This window comes from Mustela erminea, chromosome 5 (assembly GCF_009829155.1).
Source record: "Mustela erminea isolate mMusErm1 chromosome 5, mMusErm1.Pri, whole genome shotgun sequence".
Classification (NCBI taxonomy): Eukaryota; Metazoa; Chordata; class Mammalia; order Carnivora; family Mustelidae; genus Mustela; species Mustela erminea.
The window spans coordinates 63,400,792-63,422,689 of record NC_045618.1 but is presented as its reverse complement, the minus strand read 5'-3'; the positions used below and the strand labels follow the sequence as shown (position 1 = coordinate 63,422,689).

General features: G+C 52.7%; 2 protein-coding genes across 11 annotated transcripts in view; one reads left to right on the top strand and one right to left on the bottom strand.

The window, feature by feature from the left end:
* Positions 1-4,190: 4,190 nt before the first annotated feature.
* CDAN1 (codanin 1) lies at positions 4,191-16,542 on the top strand. 5 transcript variants are annotated; one of them, XM_032343458.1, is made up of 28 exons: positions 4,191-4,315; positions 4,542-5,032; positions 5,261-5,464; positions 5,660-5,829; positions 5,960-6,073; positions 6,155-6,233; positions 6,636-6,756; positions 6,925-7,034; positions 7,506-7,595; positions 8,302-8,377; positions 8,868-9,073; positions 9,412-9,532; positions 9,668-9,814; positions 9,923-10,089; positions 10,414-10,501; positions 10,724-10,813; positions 10,974-11,028; positions 11,250-11,383; positions 11,462-11,565; positions 11,821-11,979; positions 12,376-12,439; positions 12,634-12,712; positions 12,871-13,019; positions 14,127-14,234; positions 14,364-14,427; positions 14,600-14,781; positions 15,012-15,119; positions 15,730-16,542. In XM_032343458.1, exons 1-28 carry the CDS (start codon positions 4,226-4,228, stop codon positions 15,853-15,855), a joined length of 3,696 nt encoding a protein of 1,231 aa, XP_032199349.1. In that variant the 5' UTR covers positions 4,191-4,225; the 3' UTR covers positions 15,856-16,542. The 5 variants fall into 5 exon arrangements, with proteins under 5 accessions (XP_032199349.1, XP_032199351.1, XP_032199348.1 ...); XM_032343460.1 differs by having other exon boundaries at positions 5,258-5,464; positions 6,209-6,233; XM_032343457.1 differs by having other exon boundaries at positions 5,258-5,464.
* Positions 16,543-18,619: 2,077 nt separating this feature from the next.
* Positions 18,620-21,898, bottom strand: part of STARD9 (StAR related lipid transfer domain containing 9) — a 124,084-nt gene continuing 120,805 nt past the window's right edge. For 5 of the 6 annotated variants that reach the window (XM_032343447.1, XM_032343448.1, XM_032343449.1 and 2 more), the window contains 5 exons: positions 21,645-21,709; positions 21,268-21,470; positions 20,973-21,070; positions 20,649-20,807; positions 18,620-20,110 (listed from right to left, as the gene is read on the bottom strand). In XM_032343447.1, coding sequence (XP_032199338.1) covers positions 20,009-20,110; positions 20,649-20,807; positions 20,973-21,070; positions 21,268-21,470; positions 21,645-21,709 — 627 coding nt within the window. In that variant the 3' untranslated portion in view covers positions 18,620-20,008. Of the gene's footprint in view, positions 20,111-20,648; positions 20,808-20,972; positions 21,071-21,267; positions 21,471-21,644; positions 21,710-21,898 lie in introns of those variants that run through there. The other variant, XM_032343450.1, reaches the window with a different exon arrangement.

Below are 21,898 nucleotides of genomic sequence, written 5' to 3'. Positions count from 1 at the left end.
GAAAAAAAAATGCATCTTATTCTGGCTATTTGAAAATATATTGATTTGTAGATAAATCTAGATATAGTCTTGGAGATCAAAGTTTTCATATTTCAAGACTTTGTTCATTTCTTTGTATCTATCAGAACACGACATATGTTAGAGAACCATTCCTCTGTCATGTTCATGTATTTTGGAATTAAGTTGTTTACATTCACTCTTTTATATTCTGCCCACTTCTGTTTATGTGCATTTACCACAGATGTGTTGGGACTTTGCCTAAAGGGAGACGTATTTTGGCACCTGTATCACTGAGGAGAGATAGAAGGGTTGATGACAGTGGCATTGTCCAACTTTCTTGAGATTGGGTCTGTACAGTTTATTTGCAGAAGAGTTACCTAGGTTTTAACACAAAAAGTATTACAAGATTGAGGTGTGTAACCACTATGGCCATCCCCACAGGTCCATATTCACCCAAGTCCCGAATCTATGGGTGTGGATTTAGACCTTAACTTGAAGAAGGGAACACGTGGCAACTGCATGTCCCCAGACCACACAGGAGGACGTGGTGCACAGAAATGCCCCCTGCCCCCTGGTGGTTAGAACATCCCACTCCACTCCCCCCATCCAGTAGAACTCTGGGGTACACTGCAAGGATGGGGGAGGAGTGTGGAAACATCTCTCATTGGATTTTCTCAGTAGTTTGGCTGCCCCTTTGGAATTAGGAGAACGTTAACCCAGACCATCTCAGGAGCCTGAAGAATCTGCTGCTGACAGTGCAAGGGGGATCTGCAGGAGGTGTCTGGGGAATTCCTCTAGTTTTTAGCGAGCTCCAAGACAAGGGACCAGGATTCCTAGTGTTTTATTAAAAGGGAATGTGGATGCTGCACACCTCAGTCCCTGAGAAATCCTTGGCTAGACATGAAATGATAGAGTCCTGGCCCATCAGTACCTTGTCTAAGTGAGTCATGATGATCTGCTCTGACTTTCAGAATGTAAGCTGGATGTTTAATCATTCCCCTTGAGCAAATCTGGATCAGAAAATGAAAGTTTGTGACTAGATCAGGATCACTTTGTGGTTATTATATGTGATCTCAAAAAAACTGAATAGCCAAGAAGTAACATTTAGTAATGACTTGAATATTTCCTTACACTTTGCCGGATCTTTGGTCTGAGGAGACATGTAAAGGAAGTGAGTCTTTTCCTTCATTATCCTTTGGAACTTTAAGAGAGTCTGCCTGTTAAGTTGGAAGTGACCGTGTGGGTATAGTACATGTGTGTCAGTGGTGATGCTGCCATGTCTCTTCAGTACCCATGGGCCGGCCAGTGGTTCTGGGTTCCTCTACCTACAGTATAGGATTCCATGAGGCAGATCTTTGGGCCTATGTGACTAGAGAATTTGCCCATGACATAGCTTTACACACTAATGATAGAAATTTTACCTCTATTTTCAGTAGTTTACTACTGTTTCATGTTGTGTACAGAACTGTTCACTCATCCAGCTAAAAACATTGCGTAAACCCAAGTTTTTAATATACACTATCCTTGCCATATGACCCTTTCTCCCCACACTTACAGTACACAGTTTAAAATCCCTAAAAATTCATTCACAGCATTTCCCCATATTTGGAATCTGGGCTTTGTTCTTCATTCACCCATGATAAACAAGGTGACTAGAGTTTTGAATGTGAATTATCTTAGGGAGTAACCCAGGGAGGGGAAAGCCCTTAGGACTTTTCAAAACTATTTTCTTTTTAAATGATTCACAAGATAGATAAATTAGTTCACTAAGGTAGAAAGCTTTCAAAGATACAGTTAGGAAGATGAAAGAAACACAGCATTCTGCCACTAGGGGCTCTGAAATTGGATTGAGTGAGCTGAACAAAGAAGACAACTGTTAAGGTGACCCATGCTTGAGCCCACACACTCCTCCGCCTTGCACAGTTCCCATCCCCTTCCCGGCTCCATTCCTAAAATCACCAGCGCTGATTTCATTGGGTCATTTATATATCGGTTTGCGGCTTTTAGGAAAAAAGAGGGGAGACATCTAGTTTTGACTTAGATATAATTCTTGAAAGTTAGGAACTACTGGCAATTGTTCTATCAGATTGAACCATAAACCAGAAGAATTTTCTTGTTGAGCAAAACCAGTTAAGTTAGGATAGAGGACTTTAGTAATCCCACAGTTTTCCCCCTTTCTCCTCCTCTTCATGAAACCAGAGTGATGAGAAGTTGCTCTTTGAAATACCTCCAAAGGTATTGTATTGTCCTTTTCCCTCCAAGCAGCCCTCTTTATGCATTTTTGCTCAGGCAACCGAGGACATAAGAGTATTGGCAGAAACATGGAGTGCTTTTGTATAGGCCATCTGTACATAAAAGTGTAATTATTTATTTAATTTTCCCATTTGTATCATATTAAAGCTTTGTACAGTGTTTTAAGTTCTGTTTTAAAATTATTTTGTATTTTATTTTTATAATCTAGTAATAAAATATTCATTCCGCATGCACACTGTAGTTCTGTTTGTGTGATGGTTTGCTTTCAAAAAGGGAAAATATTTTTCTAATTTAATAAAGTTATTGCATGCACCATAGGTTACAAGCCCAACAGGGAACAGAAGGTGTTGCTATAAATGCAGTACCACCACATCCAGAAGTGACCTAGAAAAAGCAGCAGTGGATTGACTAGAAGCTATGTGTTCAGTACCCCTACAGATAAAAGCCAGACTTCTGGGATACAAGGAGATGGTTCCCCATGTAATAAAACTGAAGATGAAGTAATGAAACTGCAAGTGCTAAGGGGCGCTTAGGTGGCTTAGTTGGTTAAGCAGGTTAAGTGTCGGACTCTTCCTTTCCCCTCAGGTCATGATCTCAGTGTCCTGGGATTGAGCCCCTTGTCCCATACCCCGCTGAGTGTGGAGTCTGCTTAAGATTTTCTCTTTCCCAAATAAAATCTAAAAACCGGGTGGCTCAGTTGGTTAAGCGGCTGCCTGGGATGAAGTCCCGCATGGGGCCATCGGCCTCCTTGCTTGGGGAGGAACCTGCTTCTCCCTCTGCCTTCTCCGCCTGACATTCCCCGCTTGTGACCACCACCACCCCCCCGCCCTGACAAATAAAATATATATTTTTTAAACTAGCAAGTGCTAAGAGTTCCCTTTAAGCCCTTCATTTTTTAACATACTTTCTCCTTCTCCACAGGAAGCACTAGTCATTCCTGCTCCCCATCACCGTGCTCCCCACCACCCTCTACTTTCCACCTGTGACCTTCCTTTGAACCAGAGGAACTCTCAGGAGGCACTCACATGGGCATTGCTTCTCCCCCACCTTGTATGGTCTGACCTGGAATATTAGTGCCATCTGTCTTTCCCTGCCTGGTTTCCCCTTCTTATTTCAGCTAGTAACAACCTCCAAAGAGCTGCCTATCACGTGTTTCCAAATAAGAGAAATTAAGAAATAACTCAAGCATGTGCCTCTTAACATTTCATCTTGCAGAGCAGTTGAAATAAGAACCTGGTGTAAGGTAAAGATACAGACAGGTGATTCTGTGTGCACCTGAGGCGTTTAAGGGTAGCGGGCTGAGGATTCTAAAAATCGTCCTTGCAAGAATTCTTAGTCTTAAGTGGTCAAATGAGGTTAGGCGAATTTTATCCTAACTTCTTCAAGGTGGTGACGGCTGAATCTAGAAAACGTAAACTCTTGAGGGGCGCCTGGGTGGCTAGGTGGGTTACTTTGGCTCACTTAGCTCGTGATCTTGGCGACCTGGGGTCCTGGGATCCAGCCCAGAGTCAGGCTCCCTGCTCAGAGAGGAGTCTGCTTCTCCCTCTCCTGCGCTCTCGAAAAAAAAAATCTTGAAGAAAAAAAAAAGCGGGGGGGGGGGGGCAAAACCTCTTGAAAGAAAAGTGTGTGCTTATCGTAGAAGGCAGGTGTCTCTCCGGAAAGTTGTTCATCTTTACCATCCATCCGCTCTCCCTGGTCCTCGGTCTCCCGTCATGTCGAGTCCCCACAGGTCGCCCCGCGCGCCCGGGCAGCCGGAGCTGGGCCTCGCCTGTGGTCAGGTGGCGCGGAGCCGGCTGCGGCCCTGCCCGAAGGCCTGAGCCCGAACTCAGCCCGGGGAAGCCCCGGCTCCGCCCCTCTGCCCCGCCCCTCCGCCCAGCCGCCCAACGGTCGCTCTGCCGGCCGGCTCCGCCCCTCCCAGGCCGCCCGTGGCGCGCCGGCGCCTGCGCAATCGCATTCAAGCGCCCGGACCGGGATGGCGGCCGTTTTGGAGTCGCTGCTGCGAGAAGAGGTGTCGGTCGCGGCGGCGGTGCGGTGGATCGCTCGCAGCGCCCAGAGTTCCGAGGTAACAGCCCCTGCACACCCCCGGGCCTGACCGGAATCTGCTTTCCGCGGAGATACCATCCCTCAGGTCCCTTTTCTCTAGGGTGCCTGGCTGTCAGCCCGGGCCGAGTGCGCTCCAACTAGGGGCCGCTGTCCGGGCCGCCCGCCTCAGCGTGCCCTCCGGTCCCGGCTGCTCGTGGCGCCGGGCTGGCCGCTGACCCTCTCATCCCTTGCCGCTTCTCGCTCAGGATGACCCCGGGGAGGCGGCCGCGCTGAGCTCCCTTCGGCCACTGCGGAAGGAATTCGTGCCGTTCCTGCTGAACTTCCTGAGGGAGCAGAGCAGCCGCGTCCTCCCGCAGGGCCCCCCAACCCCCGCCAAGGCCCCGGGCTCCTCGGCAGCTCTGCCGGGGAGGCCGGGGGGCCAGCCGCGGGGTGGCCGCGGGGCGCGCAGCCAGCTCTTCCCTCCGACCGAGCCTTCGAGCGCTGCCGCCGCCGAGGCCCCTTCGGCCCGCCGCGGGGGCAGGAGGCGGGGCCCGGGGCCGGGCCGCGAGCGGGGAGGCCGCGGCCCTGGGGGCCTGGAGGAGGGGGTCGGCGGAGAGAGTCAGCCTTGGGCTGGGGGCCGGAGGTCCAGGGGCTCTGGCAGCCCCGGCAGCCCCAGCCTCGTGCGCTCTGATCCGCCAAACCTCAGCAACCTGGAGGAGTTCCCTCCCGTAGGCTCGGTGCCCCCCGGCCCTGCAGGGTGAGAATCAGCCCTCCCCCATGAGCGGGGTGGCACGAAGGCTGTGCGAGGGGAGTCAGGAAATTAGGGCCGGGCGCTCCGCAGTTGAGTGTGGGAATGGCCGGAAGGTTGGGGGTGAGATAACCACAGTAGTGAGGGGCACTTTGCAAGCGGCCCCCGCCCTTGAGGCGGTGGAGGGGGACATGTTGGAAGATAGGAATTTGATAAAAACCTGTGGCCACTTAGCAGGACGAAGCCTTCTCGCAGGATCAATCCAACTCCGGTGAGCGAAGAGCGGTCACTCTCCAAGCCCAAGACCTGCTTCACCTCACCCCCAATCAACTGTGTCCCCAGTTCCCAACCCTCAGTCCCGGACACTAGCCCTTGGGGCCATGGCCTTCCCCCAGGGTGCCAAAGTCTGCAAGAGGAGCGGGAGATGCTCAGGAAGGAGCGGTATGACCTTGCCACTCCCTGGGTTGTCAGCTTCCTCCCACTGGGGGATCTGAAGGGCTTTTCCCTGAGATTAGTTTGCCCATGGGAGCCTTGGGTCTATTTCCTGGGCTGTGGACATCTGCTCTGGAGGAACCAGAGTGTGGCTGTGTGCTGGAAGCTAGGGGAACTGCTCATGACATCTTTCTGTCCCCATAGCTCTAAGCAGCTGCAGCAGTCACCTTCTACCACCTGTGCCACCTCAGAATTGGGGCCTCCCCTCCCTAGCTGGACAGGAAACCTCACAGCCGAATCCGCTGATCCTGCCAGAGTGTCTTCCCGCCAGCGCCTGGAGCTGATAGCCCTCGTCTACTCTTCATGCATTGCCGGTGGGTGGGAGCAAAGGGTGCTGGAGTGGATGCTTGAGGAAGGCTGGGGTAGGAAAAATGGTAAGGTGTGCGAAACTGAGCCTTGGTTCCAAATGGTACCGAACACCCTGGGGTTTCTTTTTATATCCAGAGAACCTGGTACCAAACCTCTTCTTGGAGCTTTTCTTCGTCCTTCAGCTCCTTACTGCTCGGAGGATGGTGGCCACCAAGGACGGTGACCTTGAACCAAGTCCAGGAGCACCAGGTTAGTGGGCAAGCCTCTTTTTGGAAACGAGGTCTGGAGATGAAACAGTTCTTAACTGACAACTTGGTACTATCCTTCTAGATTCCCTGGAAAGCCCACTGTTCCAGAGTGTCCATGATTGTGTCTTCTTTGCAGTGCAGGTTTTGGAGCATCAGTTTCAGTGAGTTTCCCCAGCTGAGGCATTTAAGCCTTATTCCCATTGTCCACTTGCTTCTCTGGCCACATGGGGTAAGTGCTTGGGCTTTCCAAAGGCACAGTGACCCTGGGCCTCTTCCTACATGTAGCCTATCATTTTGTGTCAAGGCTATGAATTTAACCCCTGAAAGAATCAAATTGCCCCCTATAGTCTTGGCATCTGCCGTTTGGGTTTGTGTCTAATCTTTCCCTGCTCCTTAGGGGTCTTTCCTGCCCCCCTTGCCTCCAGCATCTTAAACACTCGGCCCATGACTTTGCCTTACATACCTGCTCCATGTTCCTGATAATGTTCTCTGTGGTGCACAGGTGCCTGCTTCCTACTTGCAGTGCATCCCCTTCTCAGTCAGATGCACTCTTGTCCCTGTAGGGTTCTTTCCTACCTGGACAAAGGGACCTTGAAGCTCTTGGCTGAGAACGAGCGGCTGCTGTGCTTCTCTCCTGCTCTGCAAGGCCGCCTCCGAGCTGCCTATGAGGGCAGCGTTGCCAAGGTAGGGACCCTGCATAGCCCGGACCTCACCTTCCCCAGCCTCATCCTTCAGGCAGCCTGGCGCCACCACCCTACTGTCACGTGGGCTAACTCGGCAGAAATGCGGGGGTGAAGTTTTCTGAGCACGACCTGTGAGTGTTCCATCCCTAATGTCACTCCCGTATTTTAGGTCTCTCTGGCGATGCCACCCTCTGCTCAAGCTGTCTCCTTTCAGCCAGAAACAGACAATCGTGCCAACTTCTCCAGTGACCGAGCCTTTCATACTTTCAAAAAACAGAGGTGATAAGAAAAGGGAACTTTGGGGAGGAAACGAGGCGGCATTTTCCCTGGGATAGGCAGCCTATGTTGTTTCCATAGAAACTAGGAGTTCGGCACTAGCAGGTGGTAGGTTAGCACCACTGGGCCCTTCCCTTTCACCCATCAGAACGGCCTTCAAAATGGACCTTCATTTTGTTTCCTGCGGTGGACTTGAACCTCCGATTTTAGCAGCCTTCTCACAGGTGTATGACTTTAGTCACGGGGTTCTCCAATAAGAGAGAACCGGATTTTGCTGTGCACCAGGGTCTGTGAGTCCTTTGGCATGCTGCCACTGGGTCTGCAGCATTCTCGTCATCTAGAGAACTTTGGAGAGGAAAAGGAATGGGGCTGTGGATAGTCCCATCCTCCGTTCCTCTGAGCTAGAGAAGGCACTCCTCGTAGTCGGTGAGTTCACCCGTGTCTCAGTTGATCAGGCATTCTTATGTCTGTCAGGGACGTGTTTTTTGAGGTCCTTCGAGAATGGGAAGATCGGCACGAGGAGCCTGGCTGGGATTTTGAGAAGGGCTTGGGCAGCAGGATCAGGTAGGTGCTCCCACACTGGTCACGTTGTCCCTCTCTTGCTTCCGGCAGTGGGCAGCTTAGTGGTGTTCTGGTAGCTGACTGGAGGGGGGCTCTTCCCCGACCGCTAGCCCGCAGTTACCTTCTGTGCTCCTTCATCTCTAGTTACTGGCAGCTTTGGCCCAACTCAGAAGGGATTTGTTTGGCTAGCTCCTTGCACTCAGACGTGACCCAGACTTGTTCTGTGATGGCTAATGTCTAGTTAAGTGCAAAACCCTTTCCCCAAATTGCTAGAGTGATGGAGTACTTGGCCCAAGTCACTGATTAGACTGTTTCCAACTTCCCATTTTCTCCATCATGGAGTTCAGCAGTTCTGAGGACTTCGCATAGTGAGATGAGTTGCAGAGAGAGTATCTTCTGTCCAGGGAATTGCCTGCCACTTGGGTCATGAAACTCACTGGAGCCCAGTGTAGACTGAAGATGAGAGGGGTGGTACACTTCTTATCATGTTAAGAATGTCTGTAGCCTTGAGGGATGCTGATGCTGAGGAAGGAAGGTGTCCCTTACCTGTTACTGTGAGGTGTACTTACCTGTTACCTTGTGATGGCCAACTCTGGCCAAGGTCTGCTCGGGCCCCTGGTAAAGGACTGAAGAGCCCAAGGACTAGCTCATTCTCTCAGACTTCTGTTCCCTTCCTCCTTCCCTCACATTCCTGCCTCTTACTCTTCAGAGCCATGATGGGTCAGCTCTCTGCAGCCTGCAGTCACAGCCATTTTGTTCGGCTTTTCCAGAAACAACTTCTCCAGGTAATAGCCCCAGCAGGAAATTACAGGGGATAGTAGGTATTAAAGGCAGCCAAGTAATGACTGGTACTCTGGGATGGGGCGGACAGCCAGACAGGTCCTGGGCTGGAGTTTGAACACTTCTGTTCCCTTGGGGGTGGGGGAGCAGTGGCCAAAATCAGGCAGACAAAGAGGAGCCAGACCCTCTCTCATGAGTCCTCCACGCCCTGCCCGCCTGCAGACTCTCACTACTTCTTGCGCTCAATTTGTGCTGTGGTAGAGAGAGCACTGGCGCACTACTTGGGCCTGATTTCGAATTCTAGCTCCAGGGACCGTAGGCAAATGTTTCACCTTGCAGTTTTAGCTTCTTCACCTATAAAACGATATCATCCCTACCTTGAAAAACAGATCTGTTGCACCTGATACGGGGTTGGCATTCCCTAAATGTTCATTACTTCTGCCCTATTTTGTTCAGTCCTCCTTTTTATTTTGTCTCCTCTTTCCTCTGCCTCAGATGTGTCAGAGTCCTGGTGGCACTGGAGGCACTGTCTTGGGGGAGGCTCCGGATGTATTAAGTATGCTTGGAGCGGACAAGCTGGGGCGGTTGCGGCGCCTGCAGGAGAGGCTTGTGGCCCCTCAGAGCAGCGGGGGACCCTGCCCACCCCCCACCTTCCCAGGCTGTCAGGGCTTTTTCAGGGACTTCATCCTGAGTGCCAGCAGGTAAAGGTCCCCTGTGTCTTGCAGGGAGTGGGGCTAGGACCAGGAGAGGTTTGTCTTTTGAGAAGGGTAACAGTTGTTGAGAAGGGCAACAGTTGTCTCTCTCTTTGCCTGGAATCTAACAGGGTGGGCCTGGGCAATGGCCAGGCTCCTTGCAGCTCACACTTCTGCCTCTGTTTCCCTTGTCATTCTTTTACCCACGTAGGTAACCTCACTGTTCCTTTGCCTCGCCTCTCTACCCCACTGTGCCTTTCTGTCTGCAGCACCTCTTCTCTATTCTGGGTCTTTCTACTCCTCTGCCAGTCTCTCTCTTTGTTTTTTTTTTCCCCCTTCCTTCCTAGCTTCCAGTTTAATCAGCATCTCATGGACAGTCTGAGTTTGAAGATCCGGGAGCTCAACAGCCTTGCCTTGCCCCAACCTGAGCCTAGCGATGAAGATGGGGAATCAGACGTGGACTGGCAGGTTAGAAAGCAGAATGAGGAAGAATACAGGGTTCTGACCTAGGAGGGAGGGGCTATTTTCAAGAATTTATGAGAGATTCATAATTATTCTAGAAGCCCTATGCTTAGGACCTTTTACTTCCCTGATCCCTTGCAGGGGGAACGGAGGCAGTTTGCCATGGTGCTGCTCAGCCTGAGGCTTCTGGCTAAATTCCTGGGCTTTGTGGCTTTCCTGCCATACCGGGGGCCTGAGCCACCCCCAACCCGTGAGCTCCAGGACTCCATTCTGGCCCTGAGGAGCCAGGTGAATGGGGGCTCTGGTAAGGAGGGCTGAGAGGGGCCCCAGAGCCCTGGAGTTGGAGGGCATGTCTGGCCCCCAGCCTCATCCACTGATCGAGCCCTGCCCTGCCAGGTGCCCCCAGCCCTGGACGTGCGGGCTCTGCTGCAGCAGGGGCTGCGGGCCCGCCGAGCCGTGCTCACCGTGCCCTGGCTGGTGGAATTCCTTTCCCTCGCTGACCACATCGTGCCCCTGCTGGACTATTACCGCAGCATCTTCACTGTCCTGCTGCACCTACACCGGTGAGTGCAGTGAGGGCAGGGCTAGAGCTGAGGGCACTGTCAGGGAGGAGGCCACATAGCCCAGGCCAAGGCTGATCCCCAGGGAAGATGCAGGCTTGGGTCCATGGCAGAACCGGGGAGGTTCCTTGCACTTCGATTGTGCCTTTTCGACTCCTCCTGTGGCCCAGCTAAGAGGGAATACAGATCTGGGAAAGGGCAGTGGGTAGATCGTGCTCGCCTGCATGACAGCTGTCTCCTTTTGGGCTGCTTTTGAGAGTTACCTTCCCTATGATAGCTTTCTTTTACTCCCTTCCATTTCTTTCTTGGCCCTAATGTTCCTGTTAGGAGCTTGGTCTTGTCAAAGGAAAGTGAAGGGGAGATGTGTTTCCTGAACAAGTTGCTGCTGCTAGCTGTCCTGGGCTGGCTGTTCCAGGTTAGTGGAGTGAGGGAAGATCCAGATTGGGGAAGGGAGGCAGCCAGTGTGGCGGGAGCTGGGGAGTGGGAGGATATCTGAGTCTGACTGAGGTCAGACTTAGAAGATAGGAGGTGAAGGGGAGGTGGGAATCCCATGGTTTTAGAGGAAGGTGGCTTTGCTCCTGGAGCCACGAGGTCTGTAGTGCAGACTGCAGCTTGCACTGCCCTGATCTTTTGTCAGATTCCCACAGTCCCTGAGGACCTATTCTTTCTGGAAGAGGGTCAGTTGGATGCCTTGGAGGTGGATACAGTAGCTTCAGAGCTTGGGTTGGTGAGTGTTGGGGTCCAGCCAGAGCCATAGGGGTGGGAATAAAGGAGGCAGGCAGGCTGGGAGTTCCTAGAGTAACTTTCTTCCCCGACTGTCCCATCTCTGGCACAGTGGGAAGGAAGAGAAACCTGCCTCCTTAGCTCTGTTCTGTTCTCTCCCCAAGGATGGCATGCCCGTGGTGGACCAGCACCTGCTCTACACCTGCTGCCCCTATATTGGTGAGGACATTGATGCTCTGCCGCCCAGGGTCCTCGGTCCTCGGCCTGTCCCTTTTTGAGTACCCAGCAGGCATCCTGTAGGCCTCACACCTGAACACGTTGTTCTCCTTAGGCGTTCCCCGGGTGCCTCAGCCACTTTACTCCACAAATACTTAAAGCCCAATATGCCTGGGAGGGTAGGGGTGGCTCTGGAACTAAGCACTCGGGCTTCCCTGATGCAGGAGAGCTCCGAAAACTGCTCGCATCCTGGGTGTCGGGCAGCAGTGGGAGGAGTGGGGGCTTTGTGAGGAAGATCACTCCCACCACCACCACCGGCCTTGGAGCCCAGCCTCCCCGGACCAGCCAGGGGCTGCAGGTGAGGGGCTGGGTGGAGGCAGGGAGCTCCGGGAGGGAAAGAAAAAGGAAACGACCCACTCTTCCCACCTCCCCGTAGGCACAGCTGGCCCAAGCCTTTTTCCACAACCAGCCGCCCTCCCTGCGCAGGACTGTGGAGTTTGTGGCAGAGAGAATTGGCTCTAACTGTGTCAAACACATCAAGTGAGCGAGGGTTGAGAGGGTTGGGAAGGCAGATCCATGGAGGGGTGCGGGCTCATTCCCTCACGTGCTCCCCCTTTTAAATCTCCTAACGTGTTGCCAGTCTGAGGCAAGTTAGCTTGAGGGGAAGGATGTGGTGGGGACTCTCAAACTGCTAATGTTCTTTGAAGTTAGTTCTGACCAGATTTCTTTGAATTTCTAGCCCCTTTCTGATTCAGCTCCCTCAGCTATCTCCAAGCCTCTCTGTCCCTGCTGCAGGGCCACGCTGGTGGCAGATCTGGTGCGCCAGGCCGAGTCCCTTCTTCAGGAGCAGCTGGTGACCCAGGGACAGGACGGAGGAGATCCAGCCCAGCTGTTGGAGATCTTGTGTTCCCAGCTGTGCCCCCATGGGGCCCAGGCATTGACCCTGGGGCGGGAGTAAGAGATACCGGTCTACTCGGACCCTCGTCCCTGCTCTCAGCTTTTCTTTTTCTGACTTTTTCACACACACTTTTATTCCATGTACTCTCCAAACCACCCCCCCACACCACACCTTGTTCTTTTGCTTCCTCTGTAGGCTCGTTTCTTGGGCTTTAGGACCCAACGTCTGAAGTTGAATGTGGAAGAGAGGGTTTGGGTGTCCCATCCCTCCCCGCATCAGGGATCAGGGGTGGGCTCAGGACTGACAGTGCTTCTCTTCCCCCCACCCCACCCCACTATACCCTCCACAAGGCAGGGCCACCCTGGTTCAGATGATGGGTGCCCTTGGCCTTTCCTTCTGTGAGCCAGGCTGAAATCTCTAGCCATCACTTGAAAGCTTCTGTTTCTTTTCAGGTTCTGTCAGAAGAAAAGCCCTGGGGCTGTACGGGCACTGCTTCCCGAGGAGACCCCAGCAGCTGTAAGTAGGGACGAGGCCGAGAGCCTGCACACTAGTGTCTGGTGGTGGGAGAGTGTGCTGTGGGCTGTGCGTGCATGAGGCTGCTGGTGGCGGGTGGGCCTGTGGGTTGGTCCCAGCCTTGGGGGCGCCTTGCATGTTCATGTCATCCACAAGCTTCCCTGGGCCCCTGACGCTGCACTTCTTCTGGGTCACAGGTTCTAAGCAGCGCAGAGAACATTGCTGTGGGGCTTGCAACAGAGAAAGCCTGTACTTGGTTGTCAGCCAACATCACAGGTAAGGTCTGGGCTAGGGGAGGGCTGGCCAGGTTCTTCCTAAGTGGACTGGCAGAAAGTGTGAGGCCCTTGGGGAGATGGAACACCAGGCAGCTGGAAACAGTGCTGGGCATGCGTTGGCGTGGTGTGACCCCTTTCTGTTCTCCCTTTGACCTGCAGCACTGATCAGGAGAGAGGTGAAGGCGGCAGTGAGTCGCACACTTCGAGCCCAGGGTCCTGAAGCAGCTGCCCGGGGGGAGCGGAGGGGCTGCTCCCGAGCCTGTGAGCACCACGCTCCCCTCCCCTCCCACCTCATCTCCGAGATCAAAGTACACAGCTCCCCTCCTCCCTGCGCCCCTCCCCTCTGCCCTTTCCCCGCTTTTTTCCTGGTCTCCCTCCTTCCTCGCGTCCGCTGCAGTGTTTCGTGTAGCTGCTTTCTGTGTTGTGCAGCTAGTCCGGTGTCCATCATGACAATGGGGTTCGGTGGGGCAGAGCTGAACTGAACGGTTGTCCTCATTGCTCTTCTCGGACTTCTGGTACTTGAGTCACCGAAAGGGGAAGAAGTCAGATGGGAAAGTTTGGGAGGGGCTGCATATTACACAGGTGCCGATGGGAGCCAGGTCACGAGGGCCTGTCTGGTACTTACAGGTAGGAAAGTCTCTAAGGGGCAGTTACCTGCTTTTGAGATCGGATTTCAGTAGTTCTCCTCTATGGGAGGTGATGCTTATTTAGTTACTGATGGTAAGAATAAACTATCGTTGCTCTCAACCTGAAAAATTTAGAGCCTGTCTAGAGTAGGGGTCAGGACACAGCCACACTTGTTCAGTTATGAATTGCCTAAGGCTGTTCTTGTGCTACAGCAGCAGAGTTGAGCAGTGGGGCAGAGCCTCAACTCTTTACTTATTGGTAGGGCCAAAGATTAGGACTAGGGCTAAGGAGGAATAGCTAAAGATGGAGAGTATCCAGGAGGGAGAAGAAAAGGCTAAATGACCATTAGCTACTGGTTTTCTCTACTGAAACCGGACTTTCCCGAGAAGATGAACAGAGAAGCCTGAGAGAGAGAAAATCCACCATGTATGGAGCAGGACGGCTCCCCTAAGTGCTTGCCAAGTCAGGCACTCTCTGGGAATTGGCTAGGTTTGCCTTTCTCTGAAGACGAGGGACATCTCAAGCTCAGGCAGCATGTTGTTCCTCGGCTGACCTGCTCCCACTCCTCATCTGTTGGTGTCCACGTGGTTGCTTCTCCCAGCTGTGCGGTCCCGGCTGAGCCCCAGGTCTAAGGCACCTTGACCCCGCCACTTCATCCAGGGGCCGTCTTCCTTTTCCTTCTGCCTCTTTCCACTGGCTGATCCCTGCCCCAGGCCGCGTTCTCTGTGGCCTCCCAGGTGCCAGCCCGGTATGCAGTCTCACTCTGCTTCCACCCCTGCTGTCTCCAGGATGTGCTGTCTTTGGCTGTGGGCCCCCGGGACCCTGAGGAAGGAGTTTCTCCGGACCATCTGGAGCAGCTCCTGGGCCAGCTGGGCCAGACACTGCAGTGCCGCCAGGTGAGCCACAGCATAGCGCTCCGCTGAGTGTCTTTGTCCAGCGCCCATGAACCGGAGCTGCAGTGGCTTGGGGCTGCAGCTGTAAGGATGGTGCTAACACCTGGGGTTTTCCCTGCCTCTTCCCCATAGTTCCTGTGCCCACCTGCCGAGCAGCATCTGGCAAAGTGCTCTGTGGATCTAGCATCCCTCCTTGGTATGACTCCTTTCCGTGACTTCTCTCTCACTCTGCCAGATCCCCCAGATCTCGGGGCTGGGTACAAGCAAGATTAGACACACATGGAGCTTTGTTTTCTTCTTCCTCCCAGGGGCCAGCTAGGGGACCCTACCTCCGTCTCTTAAAGCTGGGCTTTCTTCTCTTCCCATAGTGGCAGACCACATCCCTGTCCTCGGGCCCCCATCACCCCGCGGGCTAGAGAGAGGGCAGGCGCGAAGGCTCCTGCACGTGCTGCTCTCCTTGTGGAAGGATGACTTTCAGGTGCCAGTTCCACTGCAACTGCTGCTGAGCCCAAGAAATGTGGGGCTTCTGGCAGATACTCGGCCAAGGGAGGTGAGCTGGCAGACCGGGGGCAGTCAGGCTCCTTAGCCCTCTGCAGTCCTGTTCTAACCCCACCGCCGTGGCCGGGGTTCCTTTACTCCCCTTTTCTGGCAGTGGTGCTCAGTTTCTTTGACACCCTATCGTGGGCGCCAGGCAGCTTCTTTGGCAGTTTTCTGTCCTCTGGATCAGTCAAGGTCGCTGTGTGTTCCTAGCCACCCTGACCTTCTCCGTATGTGTTGCAGTGGGACCTGCTCCTCTTCTTGCTCCGGGAGCTGGTAGAGAAAGGGCTCATGGGACGGACGGAGATAGAGGCCTGCCTGGGCAGCCTCCGTGACGCCCAGTGGCCAAAGGTAAGTTGTTCTCATCTCCTCATACCTGGACAGAGAACGGGTGTCCTATGCCCTTTTATCCTGAAATGAGGCAAGTGATGGGGCCCAGGCATTCTTCAGATCTTCCGAAAGCTCGGTGGATTTTGTCAGGTACCTTCAGGACCGCCCTGAGATGATGTGGGGGGAGGGAAGAGGGAAGGCAGGTAGGTAGTTGGAAAGCAGCGTGGTACCGTGAGTAGGAGTTTTTAAAATCAGAATAACCTAGATTTTAATCTCAGCTGGTACTTAATGTTATTGTGATCTAGGGCAGAATGATTTATACCTCCTACGGTTTGTCAAGATGAAACATGTTGGTGTGAAGTACTCCGTGGTGGAGTCTGCTGTCAGATTTCACTTTCCCTGGTGTAACTTGAATGTCCCAGAGTACTCCTGGGAAAAGGGGTCACGTCCATTTCAGTGTAGAAGGCAGGTGGGAAAAAATAAGGTTGTCTATTCACTGCTTAGCCGGGCTTGATATTGGATATTGCCTTTTAGTAGAAAGATTATTGGATATTGCCTTTTAGTAGAAAGATTGTACCATCCAGAATTATGTGTCAGTCAGTGTTGTCTGTCATCTTTCTGCTTATTCCAGGACTTCTCTGAAGAATTAGCGACACTGTTCCACCTGTTTCTAGCTGAGCCTCATAGGCCAGAACCCCAGCTAAGAGCTTGTGAGTTGGTGCAAACAAACCGGGGAACGGTGCTGGCCCAGAGCTAGGGCTCAGAAGCAGCCATGTCTTGGGTGTCTGACCAGAACCCTGGAATCCCGGCTGACTATGCCTCAGGAGGAGGCCCCGTGCCCGCCTCCGTGTGCTCACTGCTGACCCTTGCTGAGGAAGGAGTAGCTGAGTCTGTAGTCAGGCCTCCTGCTCACGTGTGAAGGAAGTGTGGGGCTGCCTGGCATCCCACCGACTGCAGGCTCACCACCCGAGTCCTAGAGGAAGGAGGAGGGTTCGCCTGATTGAGGATTATGAAGGCAAAGCCTAGAGACTCCAGTCCTGGAGCTGAAGAGTTGGCATTTATTACTTGGATTATTAAATGACATGTGTGGGCTTGATGACCCAGGACTTGAGCCCCATTTGCTGCTACCCCAGCGTCCCTTAAAACTTTGTGGTTTGGAAATCATGACAGAGGCAGATGACTTCTGCTTAACTTGTGGGGAAGGTTAAAACATGAATCTTGGGAGTCGACATTTTCTTACCACCAGGAGCTGGACTGCTGCCATCTTCTTAAAAATGCACAACACGGGAGGTGGGGCTGACCCGCCAGAAACCCGGCTTTTGCCCTGCACCTTCTCTGCCTTCAGCCCTGTACAGGTACTAACTCTCAACCATAGCTCCATCCAGGGGCCAAGCACAGGGCAGAACATTAGAGCTTTTTAAAATAAACAGTTTTCTTTATCAAAGGGTTCCTGTCTAGTTATTCTCACCTGACTCTTCCCTTTAGCAGGCTGCAAAGTCCCAGGTGGGCTTGAAGGTGGGCACAACAGAGTAGAGCTGTACTAATGGCCTGGCCACGTAGCAGTGCCTAAATGTTCCATCCTGTTGGAGCCTGGGGCCCTGTTACCTTCTTGCCAACAGTAGCGACTTCCATATATCTCCCTATAAGGTTAAGTTAATATGCAAAGTCTCCACTCAACAGCCACTCCCTAACAAACTAGATGGCGAGGCAGCTCTTGTCACGCTTGTTTTGTTGGGGTGGGGGTAGATTGTGATTTGGCTCAGGAGTATTTTGTGTGTCTAATTGATCCATTGATTTTGACAAGCACTACCTTGGTAATGTGCATGAAGTTCGCTTGTATGAAATTCATGGTCTTTCTGCATCAGCAGCATAGAGAGGTTCAGGCTGTGTTGGAGGAAGAAGACTCCGTGAACCCTATTAATGTCTTGCAAAAACTCCTGCCTGCGCATCCATGTGTGTTTCCTGGGGAAAAGCACACAGCTGTCAAAGAGGCGACCCAAGGAAGTGTCAGGTTCTCTGGGCAGAGGGGGCCTGCGGTGGCACCTTAGGAAAGCTGGTGGGAAGTCCTTCCTGGCGGCCAGCTGCACAGAAAGATCTCGCGGTCACACCTTTTCTGGGTGCATTCCCTCCCTCTTCTCTTCCCAGTTGCTCCTTTCACAGGTTTTGGCAGCTGAACCTTCCTTCCATAATCTCTTTTTAAAGGCCTTTATCGTTGTTCTTTAAATCCATTTTATACTATAGCAAATTCAGGAAGTGCCAAATGCCTGGGAACCAAAAGAGTTTTAAGGGTTTTATCTTTGTGTGCCTACTAGATGTGGCTGAACATAAGCACTGTCCTCGGAATCCGACCCCCGAGGTAAGAAGCTGCCACTTGACCTGGGGCAGTTCCCCATGGATGGGACAGGTGGGAGACAAGCCCAAAGCCGCAGGTGCTGGGTTCAAGCCCAGTTTAAGCTCAGTTCAATGCAGCATGGGCCCAATTCAGGAAACTTATCATGGGCCTATGTGAACTTTTTTTTTTTTTTAAAGATTTTATTTATTTATTTGACAGAGATCACAAGTAGATGGAGAGAGATCACAGGCAGAGAGAGAGAGAGAGAGGGAAGCAGGCTCCCCGCTAAGCAGAGAACCTGATGTGGGACTCGATCCCAGGACCCTGAGACCATGACCCGAGCCGAAGGCAGTGGCCCTAACCCACTGAGCCACCCAGGCGCCCGGGCCTGTGTGAACCTTAAAGGCCCACTCTCTAGGCAATAAGATAAACTTAGGAATCACAGGCAGCTCGTAAACTAGTGAACGAATTAGGTCCTTTTCTATGTATCTGCTGGTTGCGAACTGTCTAAAACAGTGGTTTTCAAAGTGTGGTCCCCAGACCAGCAGCCTCAGGATCACCTCGGACTTCCTAGAAATACAAACGTGTTGGCCCCTGTCCAGGCCCACTCAGTCAGAAACTCTGGGGTGTAACAAGTTCTCCAGGTGATTCTGAAGAGCCTGAGAGCCCCCCCTCACCCCCGCATCGAAACCAAAATATGACTTCCTCATCATCATTTAGAGCTGGGGCCCTGGACTACCTTGAATCCAACATCAGCCTCAGTTGATATTCCTGAGATTGCTGACTCAGGCCAGGTATGTGGCTCTAACGGTAAGGGGAATAGTGTCTGTCGCCTCTTAGCGACCCATATGATCGGATTCCCATTGCCAGCTCTGCCCAGAAGCCCAGAGGTGCTCACCTGTTAAAGAGCTTCTTTCCAGGGGGTTGTGGTCGCTGTTGCGTGAGTAACTGCTCTGGTATCCTCTCTCATTTGTATATCTGGGCTACAGCTGGCTACAGTTGGGCAACTGATCAGGTTGCTGTTCGAGCAGAGTTGTGCTGAGCTCATGGGAAGAGCTCAGTGTATTTGTATGAACCATATATCTTCAGACTGGGCCATGAGGAGGTGTTGCTGTCATCATCTCCAGGCTAAATTCTGAACTCAAATGATACAGGAGTCTTCACTAAATGAAAGGACACCAAGGACTTCTAATTTACAAGTATACTCTTTCAATCAATGAACAGAGATGGGAGTACATAAATAGGGTGTTAAATATACAAAAAAAAATTAACCAGAAAAATACACTTAAAGGCAATTTAAAAAGCCTTCAGTTTTACATAAATAACAATCTGAGGTAAAAGAAAAAGAAAATCCTGCGAACACTTCTAAAGAAATCTCTGCACTGTACCATACAGGAAACTTTTCACCACATCTTTTCCAACCCCATATGGTCGCCCTCTTCCACCAAAGACTCTGGGCACCAGAATGGAAGGTGGGACTCTCTCCCACCCCAACCACTTCCACATCACCATATGGCAAACTCAAAGCTCAAGTTCAGCCAGGCTGAGGTACAAGAAAACCAAGCCCATTCCCAGCCCCTCCTAGAATAGCCCATCCTACCCCAGTAGCAGGATGCCCAAGAGACCACTGAAGGCTGGCACCAAGGCCCTGAGGGAGGTGAGGAATGGAACTGAGTTTCCTCCTAACAAGTCATGTACTTCCTCTAGGAGTTCTAGTATCTTCTCTCCAGTCTTCAAAAAGCAACTTTTCAGCTTTTTAAAATTCCTCTTGTGTGGATAGCAGCCAACAACTAGCTGCTCATCCCTACCCCTCCTCAAAGACCTAGATTCCCCTTCATGACTCCAAATCTGTCCAACCTGCTTCTACAGTGGTCTTCCCATTTGAGCTCTGGAGTGATGGCTCCAAGACTGAGCATTGCTCAATACTTTGAATGAGGCAAAGACCCAAATGTCCTCTCCTGTGAGGGAAAGGAAAGGGGGGAAAATACAAAAATTAATAATAAGGCATTTTGTAAAAAACCAAAGGAGAAACAATTCTGAAACACTGTTGTGGTTTGTGCAGCTGTTTTTTTAAACCCTTTTTCTGGTTTGCTATTTTCTAACACTCCATCCCGCAGTGGAGTTGAACACTGGAGGCAGATTCCGAGCAGTCCTGGCCAATGGCTGCTTGCTTCCCTCCCTGCCCGAGGGCTGGGCCAGAGCCAGGAAGCATGGTGCCAGAGACCCGCCCTTCCCCAGTTCTGCTGGCTGCGTCCAATCCTGGTCTTCAAGCAACTTGTCTGCCACCGGGTCCCAGGGGCAGGAAAGAAAGGTAAGGAGTCCAAAACAGTGAGTTGAGCTTCATTCACTCTGGCCAGCCAGGGCCAAAAGCTCAGGTCCCCTCGCTCTGCAGAGGACGCAGCTGTGACCCAAGTACTGCTGGGGCTTTGCTGGCCACTCTGAGTGCTATCTGCTTGGTCAGCCACAGCTGGTAGCCTTGCCTCTCCTTGCATCCCAGGACAGAGTGATGAGAGCCACCCTAGTGTCACTGGCGCATCCTGGGCCTGCGGCTCTGCAGCACCATCTTGACGGTATGATGCTAACTACCAAGGAAGGAAGCCAGTCTGGCTATCACCAGCGGCTGCTGTTTGATGAAGGAGCTCAGGAGCTGATGGGGAAAGCCTGGTGCGCCAAGTTCTACCTGAAATTAAGCAGAGAGGAGAGTTAAAGGTGTGAACAGATGCAGATGTTCCATTCCTGACGGGCACAAGGAGCCACCCGGGGCTGTCGTGATGGGAAAATCTCCTCCGACTGCCTGCAGTTCCAGAGTTTACAGGCCTCTGTGCTCTGCTATTCAGATCTTGGCATGGGCTTCCCCTCCCGCTACTGAAGGTCATGGTGGGGAACTGGGAGTAGAGAGGAAAGAAACAGCCCAGGTCATGCTCACTCTGCTCTGCTGAGGCTGCTGCTCTTCCCTTGCCACGACTATTTCCTGAGGACATTGGCAACAGAGAGGCTGAAGGCTGCTGAGCTCTTTGGTGACTGAGCAACTTTGCCCCCTCCTGCCTTAATTCCCCAGAGACCACCCCCTTACTGTGACCCAAGAAGCCCACGTCTCTGGCTCTTGGGACATAGGGCATGGGCACTGAAGGGTGACAAGCAGCTAAAGAGCAAACTCCCATGGGGTACCAGGGTCAAACCAAGGCATTCCACGTAGCCAGCCACGCAGGGAGGATCACCTGGGCCAAGTAGATGACTCTGGTGATCTCCTTTCCTTCCACAGTGACAGGCTGTAGAACCCAGGCACTAGGCAGGATCTCCCCTCGGACCATCTCCCTCCTGGGTCTCGGCATGGATGTATCATAAACAGACTGAGCTGCCATGACAGACAGGTGCCCCTGGGGACAGAGAGTGACAAGGGTCAGACAGGGACAGGTTCCAGTGAAGCCAGCCTCTAAGCTATCGTCATGCCTACCCAAACTTCCTTTGTTCAGAGGTCCTGATGCCCACGATGATGGCCTCTCACAGCACCCCAGCCCAAGTTCTGCCCATAATATCTTTACCATCAGCAAGACAGGCACCTCTTTGGCTTCCACGCAGACGCAGCAGAAATCCCGGGGCTGCTTCAGGCCACACAGGGTGGTATTGCACACCAAGTATACTGGAGGGTCAGGAATGCAGAGAGTCAGGAGGTGTGTGGACAGACTTCCCAGCCCAGAAGCACCCCCGATATCCCATCGTTCTGCAGCCTGAGTGATCCAAAGGTCATCTGAGCATCTGGCCTCCCAAGAGGGCTGCCTCCAGCCCTGCTCCCTCTGTCCCTGGCCACAGCCCACGGGAAGCCTTCCCCAGGCTCACCCAGGTTGATGCTGTTGGTCACACGCTGATGCAGCCTTGCTGTCTGGATGGGCTTGTGGTACAGTGGCCACAGGGTCGGATCACTCACAGCTGCCCACACATGAGACAGTGGCTGGGACACCACGCTTGCCCCCAGGAAGCCATGCCGAGTAGAAGAAAACATCTTGTAGTAAAGCTGGACCTCCTGCTCCTCACCCTGATAGCTGGGGAACACCAAGGGTAAGGAAGAGGAAGAAGAGGTAAAAACTGGGCTCCAGGGTCAGAGAGTCGCAGCTTGGGGAGAGGGACTCAAGGAAGCCAGGGCAGAGAAGGGAAAAGAGAGAGGACCAAAAGGACAACCAGCAGGCTAGGACAAGATGCTGGGCAAAGGCACTTACTTCCAGCCAGCTGCTGCCTGGCCGCTGAAAAGGTTGTGCAGATTATCTGAGCAAGCAGCCATCACCTGGAGACACAGCGATCACACCCACATTAGCAGGCACAGGACAAACCAGACCCTTGGATTAGCCAGTCACTCCAGCCAGCATGCACCCAATACCCCTTCTGTCAAGGAGAGCCACTAGCAGCCATGCGGCCCTCAAGTGCCCCGCTCTTTCCCTCTTTTCCCTTCCTCCCCACCCAGCACAGGTCTGAT

Coding starts and splice junctions, on each gene's coding strand:
- CDAN1 (XM_032343457.1), top strand. CDS start 4,226: ATGGCGGCCGTTTTGGAGTCGCTGCTGCGAGAAGAGGTGTCGGTCGCG. Junction 6,234..6,635: donor GTTTTGGAGCATCAGTTTCA/GTGAGTTTCCCC, acceptor TTGTCCCTGTAG/GGTTCTTTCCTACCTGGACA. Junction 14,235..14,363: donor AGACACTGCAGTGCCGCCAG/GTGAGCCACAGC, acceptor TCTTCCCCATAG/TTCCTGTGCCCACCTGCCGA.